We start from the raw sequence: 19521 nt of genomic DNA, 5'->3' as shown, positions 1-19521 counted from the left end.
CCGCACACACCCCCGCGCGCATGAAGAGGGAGGCGCGCTGGGCGCTCGGGGCCGGGCGCGCGGAGCAGTTGCCCTCCCGGCGCGGCGGGGCCGGCGCGGGCCGGTGACATCTGGCCGGCATTGGAGGTATGCGCGCCGCCGGCCGCGCGCCGCCCGCAGCAACCCCGGTCTCCTAGCAACGCCATTGATTGGCCGCGGCAGCAGCCAATGGGCGCCCGCCCCACGCGCCCCCCCCCCCCGCTCGTGCGACAAGTACGGTGGGAGCGCTGCGCGGGGGGGCTGCCCCGGGGCGCCCCCCCCCCCCTCCGGGCACGGCGGGTGAGGCGGGAGCGCGGGGCCCGCGGCCCGGCCGGGCCCCCGGGGCTGGCAGCGCCTCAGGAGTGTTGGCCCAGCTGCGGGCCCTCCTGTGAGCGGCGCTCCTTTGTCTGGCGGCGGGGCGCCGCGGCAGCCGCCCCCGGCCCCCTTCGCGTTCCCTCCGCCAGCCCCCGCCGGGCGCAGCCAGCCGCGGGCGGGCTCCGCTGCCGGGGGGGCAGCCCCGCGAACCCCTCCCAGCCGCGGCGGGGCCTCCCGGCGGGCGCGGGTTGCCGGCCCGAGGGGGCTCGGCGGGGCCGCTGCTGCCCCGGCCCGGCGCCCGTGAGGAGCGCGGCCCGGAGAGGGGAAACGAGAAAGAAAACGGGGGGGGGGGGGTTGGTGTGATACGGCCCTTTGGGAGTATACTGGCAAATAAGCAAATTAAACAGAAAGAGAGCAACGAGTTGTCATGGCAACAGTACAATTAAATTACTGTCAGCCATCATATAATTTTGTTGTTTAGAAGCTCAGGGGACGTAACTTCCATTTGGAGTCCAAGTTGAGCGCTCGGCGCAGGGAGGCAGTGCCGGTGCCCCCGGGGGCTGGCCGTGCCCGTGTTTGCCTTCTGGCTGTGCTGGATGCCGTTTTGAAAGCTAGGAAGTGGGACCTACGTAAGTTTGGCCTCCCGGTGTTTATATCTGCCCCAGTATTTTTTCCTCTTCCAGATACTTGTGTAAAACCACACATGGTCGCTGAGCTTGTTGGCTGATGGTGTGTATTAAAGGGCTTCTGTGCATAGAAGTGCCATAGGTTCCTTGTTTGGTAATGACTGCTTTGGTGTAAAGTGTTTATAGGAAGACCCAAGGAACTTGTTTCATTTTTGCCCTTTAGTAACAGCTAAAATCTAGTCTGCCCTTTCCTTTTTCCAGAATGGCTGTCTTGCTCCGTTTTTCCTGTATGTACGTGGATGATTCTGTTGATACCTATAGGTACTTTTCCCTTTGTTTATGGTATTTACTGTGTGACTACATGGCTTCAGGAACTTCTGAGGGTATGTTTTAGACATTGGGAATAGTTTTGCTCTCGTTCGACGTTTGTGCAGGAAGTTTCATCATTTAAAATCTGTTATTAGCTCTTTCCAGTTTTTATTTCACTGCTCTTCACATCTCCAGACCTAAATCCTGGCAGTTTTACTGTATGGAAAAGCTAAGGGATCCTGTCTTCTTCTGAAGCAGAATTGTCAGGCTCCTGTCTGCTTCTTTTGAGTTGAGCAGGCATCCAGCTTCACCTAGCTTCTGAAGGGCTCAGATCCTCCCAAATGTTACCACTTGCAGGTATACCCCCAGGGTCTGTTGATGCTGTGCCATTGGCAGCTTGTCCCACCTCTCCGCTGTTGAGCATCACAGCAGTCTTTCTGACTCTTGTTTTCTACCGTGTTTGAAAAGTAGTGCAGCTTATGTTAAAAATCTTCTGTGTTTACATACATCTTTTAAGTGTTCTATTCCTCTGGCACTTGTTTCCCCATGCCTTGGCCCTGATCCCAAAACTACTGTGTGTTGCTTTCCCTCCTGCCTTCTTCCGCCCTTGCTGGTTTTTCAGTTCTGCTGTCATTTCTGAGTTTTGTGACTGTAGTCAGATTGGATGCTTGTTTGTCTCAGCCTTTTAGCCAAAGTTACTTTAATCACAGTGCTGTTGTATTGTCCTCAAAAGTGAAGCAGCTGAACTTAATCTGAAGCAACTGGCATTTAGCCCTACGATTTTTATTTTATTTTAAAATTTTTCTAGTTTACATGCTGATTAAAGTTATACAATTAGAATATTCAACAAATTGATACGCTTATTCAAGGGACATATCTTTAGGATTTCCTGAGTGGAGCTTCATGTATGTGCAGAACTGAGGTGTATTGGAATTACTGTCTTGTTCTATCAGCTGAGGTTTCTTCCCTTGCCCTGACTTAAGATTATTTTACTCAACAGCTGTGGATGAGTGTTTATTCGAATCTTTAATTTTTAATACAGATGGCAAAGGGCCGAGTAATAGTTAGGGAAAAGCTGTCAAAATATTATGCAGTATCTTTTTATGAGTTAACTTTGTTTCTTTCTCCTCTTCCTTTGGATTTGCTCTCCAGGAGTTGCTGTCTAAATGGGTCCAGTCATGCCTCCCAGTAAGAAGCCAGAGGGCTCAGGAATTAGCGTTCCCAGCGGATTGAGCCAACGTTACCAAGAAAGTGATTTATCAAAGGCACTTCATGATGACGAGGACCTAGACTTCTCTTTGCCTGCCATCAGATTAGATAAAGGGGCCATGGAGGATGAAGAACTGACTAATTTGAACTGGTTACATGAGAGCAAGAACTTGCTGAAAAGCTTTGGGGACTCGGTGTTAAGGAGTGTTAGCCCCGTTCAGGACATCGGTGATGACACGCCGCCGTCTCCTGCCCACTCTGATATGCCCTATGATGCCAAGCAGAACCCCAACTGCAAACCTCCTTATTCCTTTAGCTGCCTCATATTTATGGCCATTGAGGACTCGCCAACCAAAAGACTGCCCGTAAAGGATATATACAACTGGATTTTGGAACACTTTCCATATTTTGCAAATGCACCCACTGGATGGAAAAATTCTGTGAGACATAATCTATCTTTGAATAAGTGTTTCAAGAAAGTGGACAAAGACAGAAGTCAGGTAAGTTTGGAACTCTGGAAACCTATCTGCCTCTGAAAATACTCACCTGCTAATCCCAGAACATGTACATAACAGTGAAATGCAGAATATGCAACGCTGTCCCTGGTAACGCAGTTCATTAAATTCAGAGAGCAAACATTTCTTTAGCATGGCTCATTCTGATTTTATAAAATTCATTGTCTAGACATCTGTAAGAAAGTACTTGGTGTGTGTGTTTTCTCTTTTTCCCCCAGCTGGTGTCTTCATGCATAGTGGTTAAATATTGTTTTTAGTTATCATGCTGTGGTAATGGTTTCCAGCTATACTAGATGAATGTAATCATGTTATAAATAGGCTGCTTGCTGTTCTTGGTTTATACAAATGTATAGTGAAAGGGTATGCCTTAGGTAAGAGTCCATCACATTTTCCCTGATGTGTGTTGTAATCTGAAAAAATTTTCTTTCTTTAAAACAAACAGAAGTAGTTCTGCATTTTAGTGGTGAAGCTTTGTTCCACTTCAAGCAGGTTTTAGAGAAGCTAGAGAGGAGATAGGTCTGGCATCTAAGATGAAAGTTACAATTCACCAAAACTTCAGTCATTCTCTCCCTGGGTTTCTGTAGCTGCTGTGACTGGTGCAGTGGCAGAAGCCTAGGGAGCACATTTTTGCTTTTGGATCTCTTGGTGTCACCTGGTTTCATTGCTGATCCCTCAGTGGCATCTGCAGGGAGAGGCTGTGTGTGAGGGAATGGGGAAGCGAGCTGAGCGGAGGACGCAGTCCTTTGCGCAACCTTCTACCAACCACTTTAGTCTGCCTGGGAACAGATACCAGTTTTCAAAAGGAACCATCTTCAGAAGCAGTGGTCTGGGTGGATCTTTGGCAGAGTATGAGAAAACTGGTAAAAATATCAGCTTGCAGAATAATTTCACAGGTCAGTGAAATAAATAGCACTGACTGTCTCTAGAATTGGCCGAAGGTTGGAAAGTGGACACTTTCTTCTGGCAGAAACAATACAACACTTAACTGTTGTATTTCAGTGAAGTAAATGCTGTGATTGTCTTGTAACTGGTTACTCTGAAACTCGACTTCTGTTGGTGGTGCTGTTCTCCCTGTTTTGGGTCTGATTTAACTTTAAATGGTGTGGAATAGGAGCTCAAGTAACTCTAGAGGAAGAGTCATACATTACCCTAAAAGAGCAACTTTTCATTTTAAATTCCTTAACTTTCTTTTCTCTGGAGCTTTGCTTTTTTAAACAATTTACTCTCTTGTATGTTTTTTTTCTTTTATATTAAATGACATTCCCTGGAATCCACTGTCTGCATATTTGTGATCATACACTGTGTGTTGGTATTTTTATAAATTAGTTGTGTGAGAGATAAAAAAACCTGCTCCTGAACTCGACCTTGTTTTGTGTAAAGCAGAGTCTTAAATTCTTGTTTGGAAGTGAGAATCAGTGCCACATCAGACTTTTTTATGATTCTGTCCCAGACTATAAGAAACCTCCACAGAATACATTTTAAAACCTCCAAAATATTGTAACTGGCAAGGCATGTGTTTAACCCTGCCATTTATGTTTTGTTCTCTTCCTCTGTTTGCAAGTTGACTATTTAGATTACAGCTTCCTTTCTATGAGGAACTTGTCTTCACGTCTATCTGTCAAATATCCGGCAGTCTGCTGAGCACTTATGAACAATACCATGGTGTGCTGCTTCTCCACAGGGAAGTGGTGGAGCATGATGCATGACTAGTCACCTACGTCTTGAATTTGTGATTAGAGCCATGGTTACATAGCCAGACAACAAGGTGTGGTGGGAGGCCTTGCCTGTATGAACAATGAGGTGGGGTTTTATTCATTTCTGGAAAATCCCAGGTTATAAGAGAGACTTTCTTCCATCTCCTGGAGATGCTAGTAACTGCAGGTTGCCGTCATTAAGGTGAATGAGATGAGAATTTCAAATGTGAAGTGCAACAAGACAGGGCGTTTAAATCCCCTGCTGGATTTCTCTTGTGTCCTGGCAAAGGGATGTGTCAGACAGAGTCCTGAGCACAGAATTGGCTCTTGGTCAGAATTGCTGAATCAGGTGCTTGACAGCTAATTGTGGACTTGGAAAGCAGTAAACGTCAACTGCTGGCTTTGAAAAATACCTCTGTGTGTGTGCATATGCACACTTGTGGTTGATTTGAGTACCTCGTAGCCAGCATCGCTGCTGTTGAGACAGAAAGTGTCCATTTAAAGGGTTCCCTGGTTTAGAGCTGGGACTTGGCCAGGGGAAGGGAGGGACTCACCTCTAAAAGGAATCGTTTCATGCCACTTGTTCCCCTTTGCAGCCGGATTCTGCAAACCGGAGGCTTGTAGTCTGCCTGTCTTACTGGTTTTATGTGGGAAAAAAAAGCATTTAGCAAATGGCATGTTATAAAATGCTAACAAGATAGGCTTTGAAACATACAGTACAGGGTGAAGGAGTTAATCAGTGCTGGGAATTGCAGGCATTTGCTGGTTGATGTGTGTTGACACACTGAAAAGCTAGAAGCTTTTCCTCTAGTAGTTGTGCTTTCTAGTGTTTGTTTGTGTAGCCTTTAAGTAATCGTTTCTTTAAAAATAAAGTTCTGCTGGACACTTAATTCTAGTTTGAATTTCCTCTGCATGGCAGTTTTCTAAATCTTGGGCTCCGCTACTTTATATTCACATGGCTATGTATGTATTTAATAGTGTGCAGCTTTTTCTACCTACATATCAATGCTTGCATTTCCTGATGTGAGATCCTTTTATTGGGGAAACTTAGGGGCTGCATCACTTGAGTTTTAACTTGCCCTGTCCCGGTGCTTTTAAGTTTGGTGTGGAATGCCAGGGATAGACATTTTTCTCCTCAGATTTGTTTATGCACGGCTGCTATTGCACTTCCTCTGCAATCCATCAGGCTTACCTGGCAAGCCTGATTATTCATGTAACTTTGCGGTGAGGCTGGTTTTCTGGATCGAGACAGAGAGCTGGGCTGAAGAAGGGAAAATGCTGAGCCTTTGATTGTACAAACCTCTTTGCATGGAGCTCAGCAGTTTAATAATAGTTGGCCAGAGTATGAAGTATCACATGATGGGAGTAGACGAGGAGTTCCCTGGCTTTGTTTATACTGCTGGACCTGTGAATTCAGTCATTCAGATTAATCCTATTGTGAACGTACAGATATAAATGTCCTCTAGTGTGTGTCCCATTTAGTACAGCCCATTTGCCCATGACTTCCCTGACTTCCCTACCATCTGGTCCTTGGCTATAGAGAGGAATTTTTCTTGTATATGTGTCTCCATAGCAACGAGTTTGCAGTTGATATGGAAAGTAAGCAGTTGCCCTAGCAACAGAGTTACTGATGTGGCAGCTTCTCTGCTTGCCGGGAAAGGACTAAGCTAGTTCAGACGCATTATGTAGGTTTGCTGTAATTATAGCTGTGCCCACTAGTGCTGCTTTAGCTGAGGGTATGTTGAAAAATTTAGTTATAAGCCCTATTTTTTCCCCCCCTTGAAGATGTATTTTATTCATGTAGTGATTCTTGCTTTGAGTAAAAGCTGGCAGGATTGCATTTTCAGGGCATGCAATATGTCTGTGCCTTTTATGAATGCAAACTTTCTTAATCATTGCTATCACATGTGGGGAAAGGATGTTTGACCTCGTTGGCTTGTCTGCGATTTTATTGTCTCAGTGAACAGCCCACTGTTAGAGAAGCTGGGGCTCTTGTCCCATGCCACTTTCTGCTATTTAGCTGTCTTGTCCCTGGTCTGTGCTTCTTTGGGCATCCTATCCTGAGAGTTTCTCTTTGTGTCTGCTCTGTGTTGTCTGAGATAGGGAAATGCACACGTGCTCCTGGCTGTGTGCAAGCAGAAGAAATACAAGTCTCTTAAAGGTTTGTTGGCACTTGTGCTGAGGAATGTCTTAATAAAAATGTAAGGAGGGTAAGGGATATGTTTATGGGGCTGGGAGAAGAAAATTCTCCTCGCTTGATGTGAAAGTTATTCTTAGAAGTAAGTGGTCCATAACTGGGTCATGGAGATCCAGCCAGGCTCCTCCTCCGTCTGGAGCAGGCTCTGAGGGCTGCCGAGTAGTCCTTGGGCTGCAGAGCCCAACTTGTCCCTGTGTAATATACTGCTTCTCGTAAGCACTCTGCCAGGCATCTGGCAGATCCACCTGGGAGGGAACCCTCTGGGCACAGGAGACTTCAGGAGTCCCTTCTGCCAGCATCTTTCCTGTGATGTGATAATGTCTGGGCTTTTGACAGGTAAAAGCCTACAGAAGGATAAGTACTAGCTGGAGTGAGAGGACCAGGAGCCTGCTTGTTCTTCTCGAGAATCTCCTAATCCAATCTGCATATACACAAAGGCAAGAGACCAGGGACTCTGTCCTCCCTCTTTTAACATTATTATTTGAGATCTCCTGTGAAAGCTCAGTGGCACTCTAGGGATAGAAATTAACTCCTCCATTTTTAATATTGTCATCATCTAGACTGACCCAAATAATACAAGCATCAGAATCTCACTGTGTTTATAGCTAGTTTGGAGCTAAACTGTAAAAAAAAAAAATCCCACACCAAACAACAGAACAGCTCCTCAGATTGAAGTTAAAGACTTACGATGTTGACTCCATTAATACAATAATGTCCTAAATAGGCTGATCCAACTGTTAATTCCCAAACTGATAAAAGGAGATGTTGTGGCTTTAAGCTGGAATTCGTCTAGCTTAACTTGAAATCAGTTTTCTTATGCCCTAGTTAGTCACACTATAAAGTTGTCTAGTATTAGGAATTTTGGTATTTTGAGAAATGAGATCAATCAAAGTCTCTAGAACCATACTATAATATGGGGTTTCCAGATATCAGATGGTTTCTGGAGAGCTTTTCTTGAACCCTTTCAGTTTTGTTTTTGAAGTGCAAACCCAAGAAATGATACAGAATATTTAAATAATAGATTTCCTAAAGTTGTGCATGCAAATAACATACTTCATTTCACTGGCTTCCAGCTGGTTGACTTTACATCAGAGCTTACTCTTTGCAATGGACTTGGCCTGTATTAACTGGTTTAGAGCTGTACAAAGCATAAGCAGTTCTTTTTTCAAGTAGTGATGAGGAGCTGGCAATATCCGGAGAGTCCTCTGAACCCTATATCTAAGATATTCATGTTATCTTGCTCTTGCCCATGGCAGGCGCCCTGCTGAGTGACTGGGGTCTTAGTTGCACATTGACAGGCTATTGACCTACCAGACGGGACTGGCTACTTAAATAAACTGGAGTAACTGCTGGTGTCTGTGCCTATAACCCACAGCTAAGACTGTATAAAGTGTGTCAAGCTGTGCTGAAAGAGCCCAGACAGGAAAGCAGGAGCGAGCTGCGCTTCACCCGTTGGCTTGGGCTGTGGTGGGCTTGATGAGTCCATTTTTCAACTGTGGTCAGTCACACTTCCTGGCTGTTTGCTCCAGCATCTTTCTGGTACATGAACTTTTGCATTTCTGTGGCAAATCACCAATCTGGTCAGAGATCAGATGTGGTTGGATTTTTATTTTTTCTTGCATTGCTTTTCAGCTTAATTCCCCAATTCAAGACACAGCACAGTACAACAAACAGTTGTGCCAGCACAAAGGAAGGAGTGAACATGATGGGGAGGCTGGGGAATATCTCCAGTTGGGGTTGCTGAGGAGACAAGCTATTCCTGATGGAAGAAAGGCCTGATAGAGGCTGGTAGCTGCAAGTAGAGTCAATGCAGGACTGCGTGGTGGGGTGATGGCTGGGGTAAAAGGAGAGCAGAAGTTTAAATGCAATGAGAGTCTTTCTTCTGATGGAGTCATTCTTTTGGTTTTCCCTTAGAAGTAGAACCATGCTATTTGTTGTTCAAGTGGCCTCTGTTAGTCACTTTCTGTGGTGTTTTACAGCTGTTTTAAAGTGATCAATGTCTGGGCTGCCACCATCAGGCATGGTCCCTGCCCAGCCTGGCCTCCTGTTCCCCTTGCTGAAAGATTGAACTGATCCAGGGCTGTTTCATTTGGGTTATTTTTCAGTTGGTGAATTTAGTTGGATTCTTTTTCAGCTCCCTGCTTAGCTCATGGTCACTGTGGTCAAAGGAGTACCAGTGTCAGCACAGGCCATGTGGGCTCAGCTCTGTTTAATCTGGCATGAAACTAAACTGTGCCTGCGGCTTTCAGCCAGCTCAGAGCTGAACCAGCAGCAGCAGAAGGAAGGAACGGAGGATGCTCTTACCTTCAATAGCACAGGCTGTGCACTGGGGCTGGATGTATATTCAGTCAGATAAATGTTTGGTGCTAGATTGGGCCCATACATCATGAATGAAACTGTCCTAGGAAAACTGCACAGGTATGTGCATGCACACAGACACACACACACTTCTGTGTTTTCTCAATTTTCTCAAAGTCGGTTTCTTTCTGTTGCACAAAGGTTTTAATATTGGCAGTAGAGGTGGCTCTGAGTGGAGCTGTGTTGTGGATCCTCTGAAAAAGCTGTTACGGAAGACGGAAGGATGACAATAAAATTGTCAGTCTTTTCTGTGCTGCTGTCTTTACATCCTCATCACCACCTAGGTTTCTTCCTAATTGCCAGGGAGCTAACGAACTCCTGTTGTCACTGCCAGCAAAGGAAGCACGGATCGTGGGGCTGTGCTCTGGTTTGAGCACAGGCCTTGCTGATGTTGGGGCCAGAGTACACCCGTACACAGGAGTGCTTTATGTGTCTGTTAATGAATGCTGGTCCAGGGGTATCACCATGAAACCCTTGTGGCATTAGGCAAGACATGCTCCTGAGCATCCATTTTAATGGATGCAGGGTACTAAGCAGGGTACTTGCTTAGCCTCCAGAACTGGAAAATAATTACAGGTGGACTCAGGGAGAGAGGAGGTGCCAAAGTTGATTGTCTGGCAGTGCTTAATTGACAAGTAGCAGACAAATGCAGGCAGTCTGTTCAGGTGCACTTATGAGTCCCTGTCCTTAATGCTTTTGCTCTGATGTCTTTAAAAGTAGAAGGGATCCTCTGTGTTTCCTTGAAGGCTTATATCAGTCTTGTATCTTTGTTATAATTCCTGTGTGTGTTTTCTCTGCTTTGGAAGAATTCAGGCACAGATGTAATACTGTACATTTTCTTTAATTGTGGAGACAAAGGTGGCTCTTTTGAAAGAGCAGAAGTGTTGTTGCTGTTGGACAGGAGCTCTGTGGATGCCTGCTGGGACACTCACTGTTCAGCAGAGTCTTGCTAAGCTGGGACCAACTGGCCTGGTAGATTAAGGCAAGGATCACCTTCCTCAGCTGTGGTGCTTTTAGTGAGAGCTTCCTGAGCTGTTTCTGCTTTGAGCAGAATTAGTCTTTGGGACTGAAGTTCACAGCAATTCTCACCTTTAATTACACAAGTGAGTTCAGGATGCCTTAGCTCTCTCATGCCATCATGTCCATGATTTCCTCTTAGCCTGCATTCAGGTTTTCCTGATCAAGTGGCGGGAGCTGCTGAGACATCCTGTAGTTGTGATACTGCAACCACGCCGTGGTCATCATCACTGCCATGTCTTTTCATTTAGTGCAGATTATTGCAATGGCAATAAAACTGATTATCTTTTCTGGAGAATAAGCACATTTATAACAGTCTGGATGCTGACAAGATTTATCTACTTGCTGGCAACTCAACTGGCTTCCATAAAGTCCTGAATTTCTTGTAGCTGTAAGTGGTGTCAGTGATAGAGGTCATGTAAGATAAACAATGGTAGGGAGGAAGAAGGGGAGTGACCATCCTACTTTGGCATAAGCTTTTTTTCCTCCTCAGTTTTTGATGGGTCACTATTGGCCCTTCTTAACCTGGAACATTACTTGTTTTCTTCTGTTTTCTCACCAATTTGGACTTCAGAGGAGCTGCTTTTTACTTATTCTTGAATAAACAACAACGGAATTAAGATTGAGGACTGTGCAAAGTAGCAGTTGTGGCCATAAACTATGTCTGTGGATCTTACTCAGCTATTTGTAATAGTAATTTTGAAGACAGTACATTTTAATTCTTTAGTTATGTTCTTCAAATTCCATTCTGGGTGTTATGGAAACATTTTCCTGGGAACCAGTGTAGGAATTTGTGATAGGATTTATTCCAAGGAACTGAAATGTGAGTGGATTTTTCCTTGCTACAGTAGAAAAGGAACCAAATTGCTGCCCTCAGTCAGTGACTTAAGATACCAAAACACTATCTATGGCATGCTGAATTGCTTTATTTTGTTGCAGCAGTGAACAGTAGCAATTTACCAGTATCAGTACCATCAGGATTTTGAAATGCCAGTGCAACTTGGTGTAGCTTGCTGAAAGAGGACTGCTGGTAAGCAGAGGAATGAACAGGCTTCTATATGGGGAAGTGTCAGTGGCATGGAAAAGTGTCTGTGGCAGTACATGGAGCAGAAACTTATTGATGTGATTTTATCTTAGAGAATCTAGTTGAATGCTGAATTCAGACTCCTTCAAGCTCTGAGCAGAAAATTAGGCTCTTCTTCAAAGCTGTATTTTTGAGATCCCATGGCTGCTTACTGTGGGAGAGTACTCATTGAGATGAAGAAACTATTGTAAATGTTTTTCTAGTTTACAGTTGAAAAAGCAATGCCTACAGCTCAACTTGCAGGGGCTTCAGGGGTTAATGCAAGACTAGGGTTAGGTACTCTGATACCTTATCTTAAGCTTTCATTTACATATTTTTATTGCTTTTCCTCACCTGTTAGGGTGGAGAGTGGAAACACACTGCTTGTTTGGTGTGTTCCAGTGAAAATAGGGAAATCATTAATGAAATGCTCTGGTTTTAGATTGGGGGAAGGATGAACATCACTATTAAGGTTAAGTGATACAGAATGTACTAAATTAGCAGTTTTGCAATTAGATCTGTTTTCTGTAAATTGCTGGGGAGAACTAAATAGCTCTTGCAAGGTTCATCATTAGGAATAAAGTCCTTGCTATGCAGGAAAAGCTGTATTTGCAAGATTCTTCTCAGTACAGCTGCCTTGAAATAGCTGTCTGCGTGCATCCTCCTCCAGCCCTAGCGTAACACAGAAGCACTGCACTTCCAGAGACCCTCACTGCTCCTGGGAGCACTTCAAAGGCTTTTGGAGAGGCTTGTTTGACAGCTTTAAGAACTGCGTGCTGCCGGCTCAGGTGAAGCTACAATTGCACTTAGACTTTGAGAGAAAATGGTACAGAGCTCCTGGGTCAAAAGGTATTAGGTTCTGCACCAATCTCCTTCAAATATTGTATTTATTTATAAATTTAACTGAGAATAATGATATTATTCTTACATAATTCCACCCTTCCTGAAGTACTTCAGGACTAAGGAGCTGTAGATGAATAGTCTTAAGTGATATGTTGGCTTGTCTGCATAGCTAAGGTAGGAAGAAATGCATGGTGTGCACAGGAAATGCAGGTTCTTATTCTTTAGTTGGGAGAGATGGCAAGTTTGATGCAGGCCGTGGCTGAGATGGCTGGGAATCAGACAAATCCTGGTGCATTTTTAGTGTCACATGGTTTATTCTGAAGCAGTCAGGTGAACTTGTCCAAAATGTTTTGTCCTGCTTTGGTAATTAAAATAATGCATTTATTGTTATATGATTACCTTATCACACTAATTTATTTGGGTTTTGTCTCTCTTATCCTCCTTCTTTACAGATGAATGTTTTCCCCCTTAATGCTCAGGGTTAAATAGGCAAAACTTTCTGTTGCAAAGGAGTGTAGATTTGTTTTTCACAATTTAAAATGAAGTTCTAATACTTTCTAGACTTTTGGCTACATGGGAGAAAAGGGGAAAGAAGCTGTCATAGAGACAAATTGCACAGAAGACTCAGAACAGTGCTAGCTCCCAGCTATTGAGACAAATAGGATTTCACTGTTCAGACTGCACCTCCTTTTCTCCTTAAATGAATTAATTTTTGTATCTATCTGTATGTGTGTGTATACAAACATTTTATATACAAAAAACATTACATTGTCACATTGTTTTTTAGCTCATACAAGCACTTTGAAGGCAAAATGGGAGCAAAAAGTAGTCTCGATTTGGGTTGATGCACAAAGCTTTCCATTTGCTTGCATCTCTGTGCCAGGAGAACAAATTGCTGTGGTAGTGGAACATCTCTGAAAATTTTCCTTGGAACAGACATGTTCTGTTGCCGGAACTGGTTACCAGTTTGTCTAAACAGATCATTCTAAATAAAGAGTTTAACCTGAACTGTCTCTCTTGTGTTTTCCAAAACAAACCAGCACTTAAAATTTAGTAAAACACCCCCACTTTTACTAATTTTTTTGTTTTTTCAGGTTTTGGTAAAACACCTGTAAGACTTCACTGTGTTTTGGGCAACACTGCTTTTGTTTGGAGGAATGAAGTTCCTTGTTCTTGGCTTAGCAAGTCTGCTTTGATGTCATTTGTGGTTGGCTTTTAGACCCGAGTAATTTTGAATTTGGAAAAGTGGAAATGTAATTATGACCCTTTCCATTAAGAGACAAGGTTTTCTGTCATTAGTGTGAGAAGAAATGTAAAATTTTCATATGGAAAGCTTTGATTTCAATTTCTAGTATTGAAGTTCTAGGAAAGAACTTGCTTTTTCATCCCGTTTTTCTGCTCACTAGGAAAAAAATAGGAAAATGCCACCTCTCCCCCAGCTAAAATGCTCGCGTTATTTTAGTTTCAAAGTAAGCATGCTTATTATTTAACCACTTCTGCTAATTACCATCTGCTCCTTCACCAGCACTCGAGTCCCACTCACCCTGTCTAGTATGCCAAAAATGCATTTCACTGGGCTTGAGCTGATGGGACAAGAGTCCATGTCTTAATTATGGTAGAATTATCCACTTGTGTACCACATCAACTTTGATTTATTTCCCTTGCAATTTATAAAACAGGGTGCAGAAACTTGTTGGATTTGCACTCTGAATCTTTAATTTAGACATTAATTAAAAAGGGGAAGAATTTGCTTCATCAGTAAACTCTTGTTCTTTGCATGTTTTGACTATGTGTCGATTCGTGTTGTTTGGCATTAGGCTGAACAATAAAACACTTCCAGAGCTGGTTTAAATGGCTTTTCAGTCCATGCCACATGTAGCCTCAGCCTTCTCACACTGTGTACAGAGACATGCTATTGTTTGGAAAGGGAGGGAATTCTGTAATAGCCCAAGCAAATTCTCTCTTGTTTGTGTTGTGTGGCTTTTAAGTTAGACCAAGTAATATTAGCATCTGTCGGTGTGTGTGTAATAATATGGATGGATATGATAAGGATGGTGTGAGGACTATTTATATAGAGGTCTGGGCCTTAGAAGTGATAAAATTGGCTTATAAATCATGTTGCTAATTAAAATACTGAGGGAAAATATGTGCACCTTATTTTATAACCTTTGAGATCTTTTACAGGCTCTTTTACACAAGTGAAGAAAGCTAGAAACATTTTGGTTTAGTTCCTCTCCTTCCATTCCGCCCCCCCCCACCATGATTTTGCACCATCTCATGACTTCCTAATAGGAACACCTAGAATCCCAAGATGGAAAAAATGATATGCATCAGCAGGATTGAAGATAGATTATGGGGGTTACAAGAAAACTGTAATCTGTGCAGTTTCTTTCAAACTATTTTGTTGGTGGTGTGTTTAGTATTGTCCTGGAGAGTTTGAAAGGAAAACACAGCAGTTGCATAAATCCTCTTCTGTACAGTGCAGATGTCAGCATTTGTGGTCACTGGGTGCAACTATGAAGAGAAGGACCCTTTGGAGTATATCAGCTCTTTTCTACAGGCTGGAACTTAAGAGCTGGTGTTATCTGGCTTCCTTTTGTGGGGCAAAAGTCACACCACCAGTATGCTCAAGGGCTGGTGGTTGTTTTTCAGCAGGATTTGGTACGTTAAGCAGCTCTGAAAGGTAAGATTGCTGCTGTCAAATTTCTTCATCATCAGTAAGATGAAGCATACTGGTGGTGTGACTTCACCAGTAGGATGGAGTCAATTGTAAAGATGCCCCTTCCTTTTTTGCTCAGTCCTTGCATAGGGCCATTAGCAATTTGGACCTCATTTTCTAGATACACATTTTTCTCTGTAAGAGAGTTTGTACATTATTTTTGGTTGCTTTTCACATTCAGGTATTAATTTCTGATTACTGTTTTTGTGTTGTGTTTTTTTTTCCCTTCTTAGTTTTCTCTTTTCTTACTTGCATCACGTAGAAATGGAACTGTTCTTGAACGGTTCTGAGAAACACGTGGCAGGGGTAAGTGCTTTAAATCATTGTTGCACTGTGCTGAAAGTGCGTTTGCATCTCAGAAAAGAAAAAAGTTGCAACCTTTTTCTAAGGAAGATTTTAATTTGTAAACCATCTGCTATTTTTGGTGTGTCAAATATGAAAGCTTCCTGTGTGAAACTGATACAGAAAAAGATCACAGGAGACCTGGAGCAGTGACTCAGGTCACAGCAGGCCTGTTTGCATGACACCTGTGTCATCAAAATAGCCTTGCTTTGGCATCCTTAAATGAGATTTTCTTTTCCTTTAGATGGCAGGTCTGTTCAAAGGCACATTTGATCATTAATAATTTGGAGGAAAATAGTTTTTCATCCTTCTGAGAATATCATAACATCTTCTCCTTGTTAGTTCTGAACTTTTCACAACATCAACATCTGATGTTGGGCAAATTGTCAGTTTTCAATACTGCAGTCTGCTCTGAATTTTTCTCCCTGTTTCCTTCCACTTCAGGCATGTCAAATCAGATAAATTCATACACTGAAGTTTAATCACTGAGCACTAATCACCCTCGTGCAATATTGATCAGCAACCTTTTTGTACACGGTGATCAGAATGAGTAATAGCTTGCTAGTAAACACCAATGAGTGGGAGGGTGAAGATGGTGAGTTAGCCCGATGTAGATGTTGGTACAGCTTTTCTAATTTCCAGATGCTTCTAGACACCGTCAAGCAGTGATGTCTTCTCTTTTTCCCGTTCTCTACTCCAAACTCTTTTTTTTTTTTTTTTCTTCTTGTTCATATGTTCAAACCAAGCAGTAATCCTTCCTTCTTGTGTATGGTGTGTCTCTCAACAAGTGCCCCAGTCACTCTCCTCAGGGTTGCTGGCACTGCTGAGGTAGTCTATGGTCTTATTTTGCTGAGGAATGTGTCATTTCTCCTGTCATGTCTCCTCCTCCCAGCATACTTGAAGCACACACACACAGGCTTCCTGTGCAGCCCTGTTTCATGGGGGCTGCCTGTTAGCATTACACTTGAAAATGTCTGCTTGCGAGGTAATTCAGTTAAAAAGAGAGCAGGGAAAACCCAAGTAGGCAGGGCTGTGGTATGTGGGTTGAAAGCCTCTTCCCCCCAGACCCCCCCTCCCCACCTTCCTCCCACTCTTTCCTTACCAGGTAAAAGAACTGGTCTGTGCCTGAACTTGCTATTCTGAATAACCTCTTCTCTGCACACAGTGACTGATGCTCACATCCTGTTTGCTACCAGCTTAGCCAAAAGAGCGTCTTGAAGAGTGACGTTTCTATTTCTGTTGGGTTTGTTTCAGTGAGTTTGCAGGCTGGCTCTCTGCTGCTGCCTCCGTCACATGCCTTCCTCTGCTGTGAATTTGAGGAAACCCGTTTTTCTTTTGCTTTTTGTGTAAAATAGCAAAATCACTGTGGGATTTGGAATCACATCTGGAAAAATGAGGTGGACTTTAAACAAAGGAGGAAGCTATATTGAGTCAGGATGCCTAGGTGTTCAGACTTTGATTAATACTCTGCTGATGCAAAGCTAGTCTGCCTCGGAAATAACATGAATAAACCTGTGCATCCTATTCTTGCCAACCTGTAGGTTTTGATCAGGGACTTGTTGGCTTCCTTGGAAAAAAACCCTACATTTAAATATTCACTTTTTTTCTTTTAAATCCATACTCACCAGTGAGTCTAATCGATGCTAACCAGTAAGTCTATGTCTTACTTCTCTAATGTAATCACTTTGCTATGTTTAATAAACTATCTGCACACTTTCAAATCTGTTTTACTGGTGGAGGTGTTTAGGGAAGCTGAAATGCGGTATTAATTATCCACTCTAAAATGTGCTTGATCAAGTGGCTCATGCTGGAGAAGTTCTTCATGCCAAGCTTTGTTGCATCTGCTGTTTTTAGTGTTTCACCAGGTGCAACTCATGTAGGCATGCCTGTAAAAATATAGACACCTAAAAAACCCTAAGGATTAAAAAAAAAAAAAAAAGATTAATTATAATTGTAAAATCTATTTTTGAGATACTGTGTGGAGGAAAAAAATAGAGGAAGTCTTACAGTTTTAATGAATCTGACTGTGAATAAAACTTTGAAGGCTAAGCAACTTCATATTTTCTTACTGTTTTTACAAGCCTGTGCTTCTACAGTCGACTTAAAATAAAAACGAGGAAATGTAGACGCAACAGAATTAATTGCTCCCACAATGAGAAGTTCCTGTATTGTTCCTTTTAACTTACTCCACCTTTGAAGATTAATTGGATGAGACACAGCAATGTTGCTTTCTTTCTCCCTCTGCCACCACATCCTTCTGCAGAGGACATTTTCTCATCTGTTTCCCCCTCCCTTACCCCTGCTGGTAGGGTGCTTTTCCTCTTGGTCTGAGTGCAGGCTGCTGCCTGTGGGATGGGCAAGGGGACTGGACTTGCTGCCTTGTGTGACCAGGGCGGGGAGGACACGCTGCATTTAATCCACATGCCAGAATGTCTTCTGTTCGCACTTGCAGTGACACCGTAGCCCTGGCGTCTCCTCCTGCTGGTGGGCTGGGACATCTCACCAGCTGCCGCAGGAAGAGTCTGTATGCTCTTGTGTACAGGTGGCCTGCAGGGCAGGTGCCCGAGGAGACCAAAGTTACAGCCAGGATTGGGGGAAGGTGCATTTTAGTGACCTGTGACCAGTAGTGGGTGGAGACAGGTGGACAGCTTAGCAGCAAGCTGTCTGCTTGGGTATGTAATTCCCTTGCAGTCTTGGGGTCAGAGCCTCCCCATGCCAGAAGGCTTTGATGGCAATTGAGCTGTGCTTCTGCCTCTCCTGAGAAGGTTGTTATGGCTGGCTCTCCAGGAGGGTGTGGGAAGAGGTTTGTGCTAGAGGTGGTGGTGCGCTTCCTCTGCAGCCAGGCCAGGCAGGGGCTTGCTGCTCCCCGTCTGGTTGTGTGTGGATCTCGGTGGTGTGGCTCTCAGGTGAGATATCTTGCTTGTGTTGTATTGCAATAAAAGCAAAATGCCAAGTCCCACTGGGTGAGCAGATCCCTCTCCCACAGGCACTGCTGTTTTAGTCCCGCCAGGGTGCCCAGGAGTGTGCTTGGTGGAGCTGCAAGTTTTGACCTCCTTGCAAGAGGCCATTTTGCTCCAGGAGCTAAACTGGTCCTGCCCCGATTTATCTTCATTGCAGAGCCATTAATCTTGCTGCCTAATTTAGGAGGCATTTCTCCAGAACCTTGCAATATGGTACCTGGCATTTGGGAAGGAGGAGGATTGGTGTAGGCTCCTTGCTAAAGTACCAAGTCAAGTCCCAGGTATTTTGAGTCTGTGAGATTTGGCCTTGAGACATTTAGGCTGTTGAGGCTTCTGAAGTCAGGCCCTGCCCTGATGAATTTATGCTTATTTGTGCTGTGTGGGCGAGGTGAAGGCTTCAAATGCAGTCAAGAAGTTACCTGATTTTGGAGGATGTTTGCAGCACGGGGGTGTGTTTGCTTTCTGGGGTTTCGTTCAGCCGTGAGAAAGAGTAGAGAGAAAGAGAAATGGTAGTAAGAGATAAGTATCTCTGAACAAGTGAAGTAGCATATGTGTATAGAAGTGGCAGAGATAATTTGTGTGTTGATAGATGTGCCGTAACACTGATGTCTCTGTTGCAGGAGGGTTTTTTTTTCTTTAGTGCTTGCCTGCTGCAGGTGATGAGGATCTATCAAGGCTGCCAAGCAGGGATCAGTATGGAGCACACCTTTGTTTCCTTAAAGAGCCCAAGGACACTTGGAAACCCCACATTCAGGCAGCATATCAAATAATTTATCCAAGTGCCTGTTTTCCCGCTCAATCCATCATGCGAACCAATATTAAATACTAAGCAAGAAAAAATCCTACATTAAATAAACACTTATAGGGGGAATTGGTGCAAATCCATTAGCTTTTGTCAGGTCTTCCTTATTTCTATTTTTATTTGTCACTGCTAATGGATTTAGTGCAACTTACTCCCTCCCACATGTCTCTACTAGCTGTTAACCCCTTACCCCAGAAAGTCACTCACTGGCTTATTTCATCATTAATACACTCGAAGGCAAAAAAATGACCCAGAAACCTTTAGCACAGATATAAGTGTTGAATAATTTTTTTAGTGTCTGTTAGGTGAAGGGTTGTGTTTTAAAATTGCTACTAGATCTACATATAACATAACTGTATATTTGTAAGAAAAGGCAATTTGTCTTTTCCAAGTGTATAATGTAGATAACACAAAGAGTATCGGATGACCAGTGAGTATTTGAATTAGTGGCCCTCTGGTATGAAATTAGCACATTCCACTAGTTGGGCCATTGGTCTGGAGTCTCAGGGATTTTTTTTTTTTCTTTTTTCTCTT

General features: G+C 43.5%; 1 protein-coding gene across 3 annotated transcripts in view; it reads left to right on the top strand.

The window, feature by feature from the left end:
* FOXN3 (forkhead box N3) overlaps positions 1–19521 on the top strand; it is a 209941-nt gene that overhangs the window by 75328 nt on the left and 115092 nt on the right. For all 3 annotated transcript variants that reach the window (XM_051620661.1, XM_051620663.1, XM_051620662.1), the window contains exon 3: positions 2421–2977. In XM_051620661.1, coding sequence (XP_051476621.1) covers positions 2435–2977 — 543 coding nt within the window. In that variant the 5' untranslated portion in view covers positions 2421–2434. The remainder of the gene's footprint in view (positions 1–2420; positions 2978–19521) is intronic.

Source organism: Apus apus, chromosome 5, assembly GCF_020740795.1.
Source record: "Apus apus isolate bApuApu2 chromosome 5, bApuApu2.pri.cur, whole genome shotgun sequence".
In the NCBI taxonomy this organism is placed as follows: Eukaryota; Metazoa; Chordata; class Aves; order Apodiformes; family Apodidae; genus Apus; species Apus apus.
The sequence above is the reverse complement of the archived record's forward strand: the minus strand, read 5'-3'. Positions and strand labels throughout refer to the sequence as shown.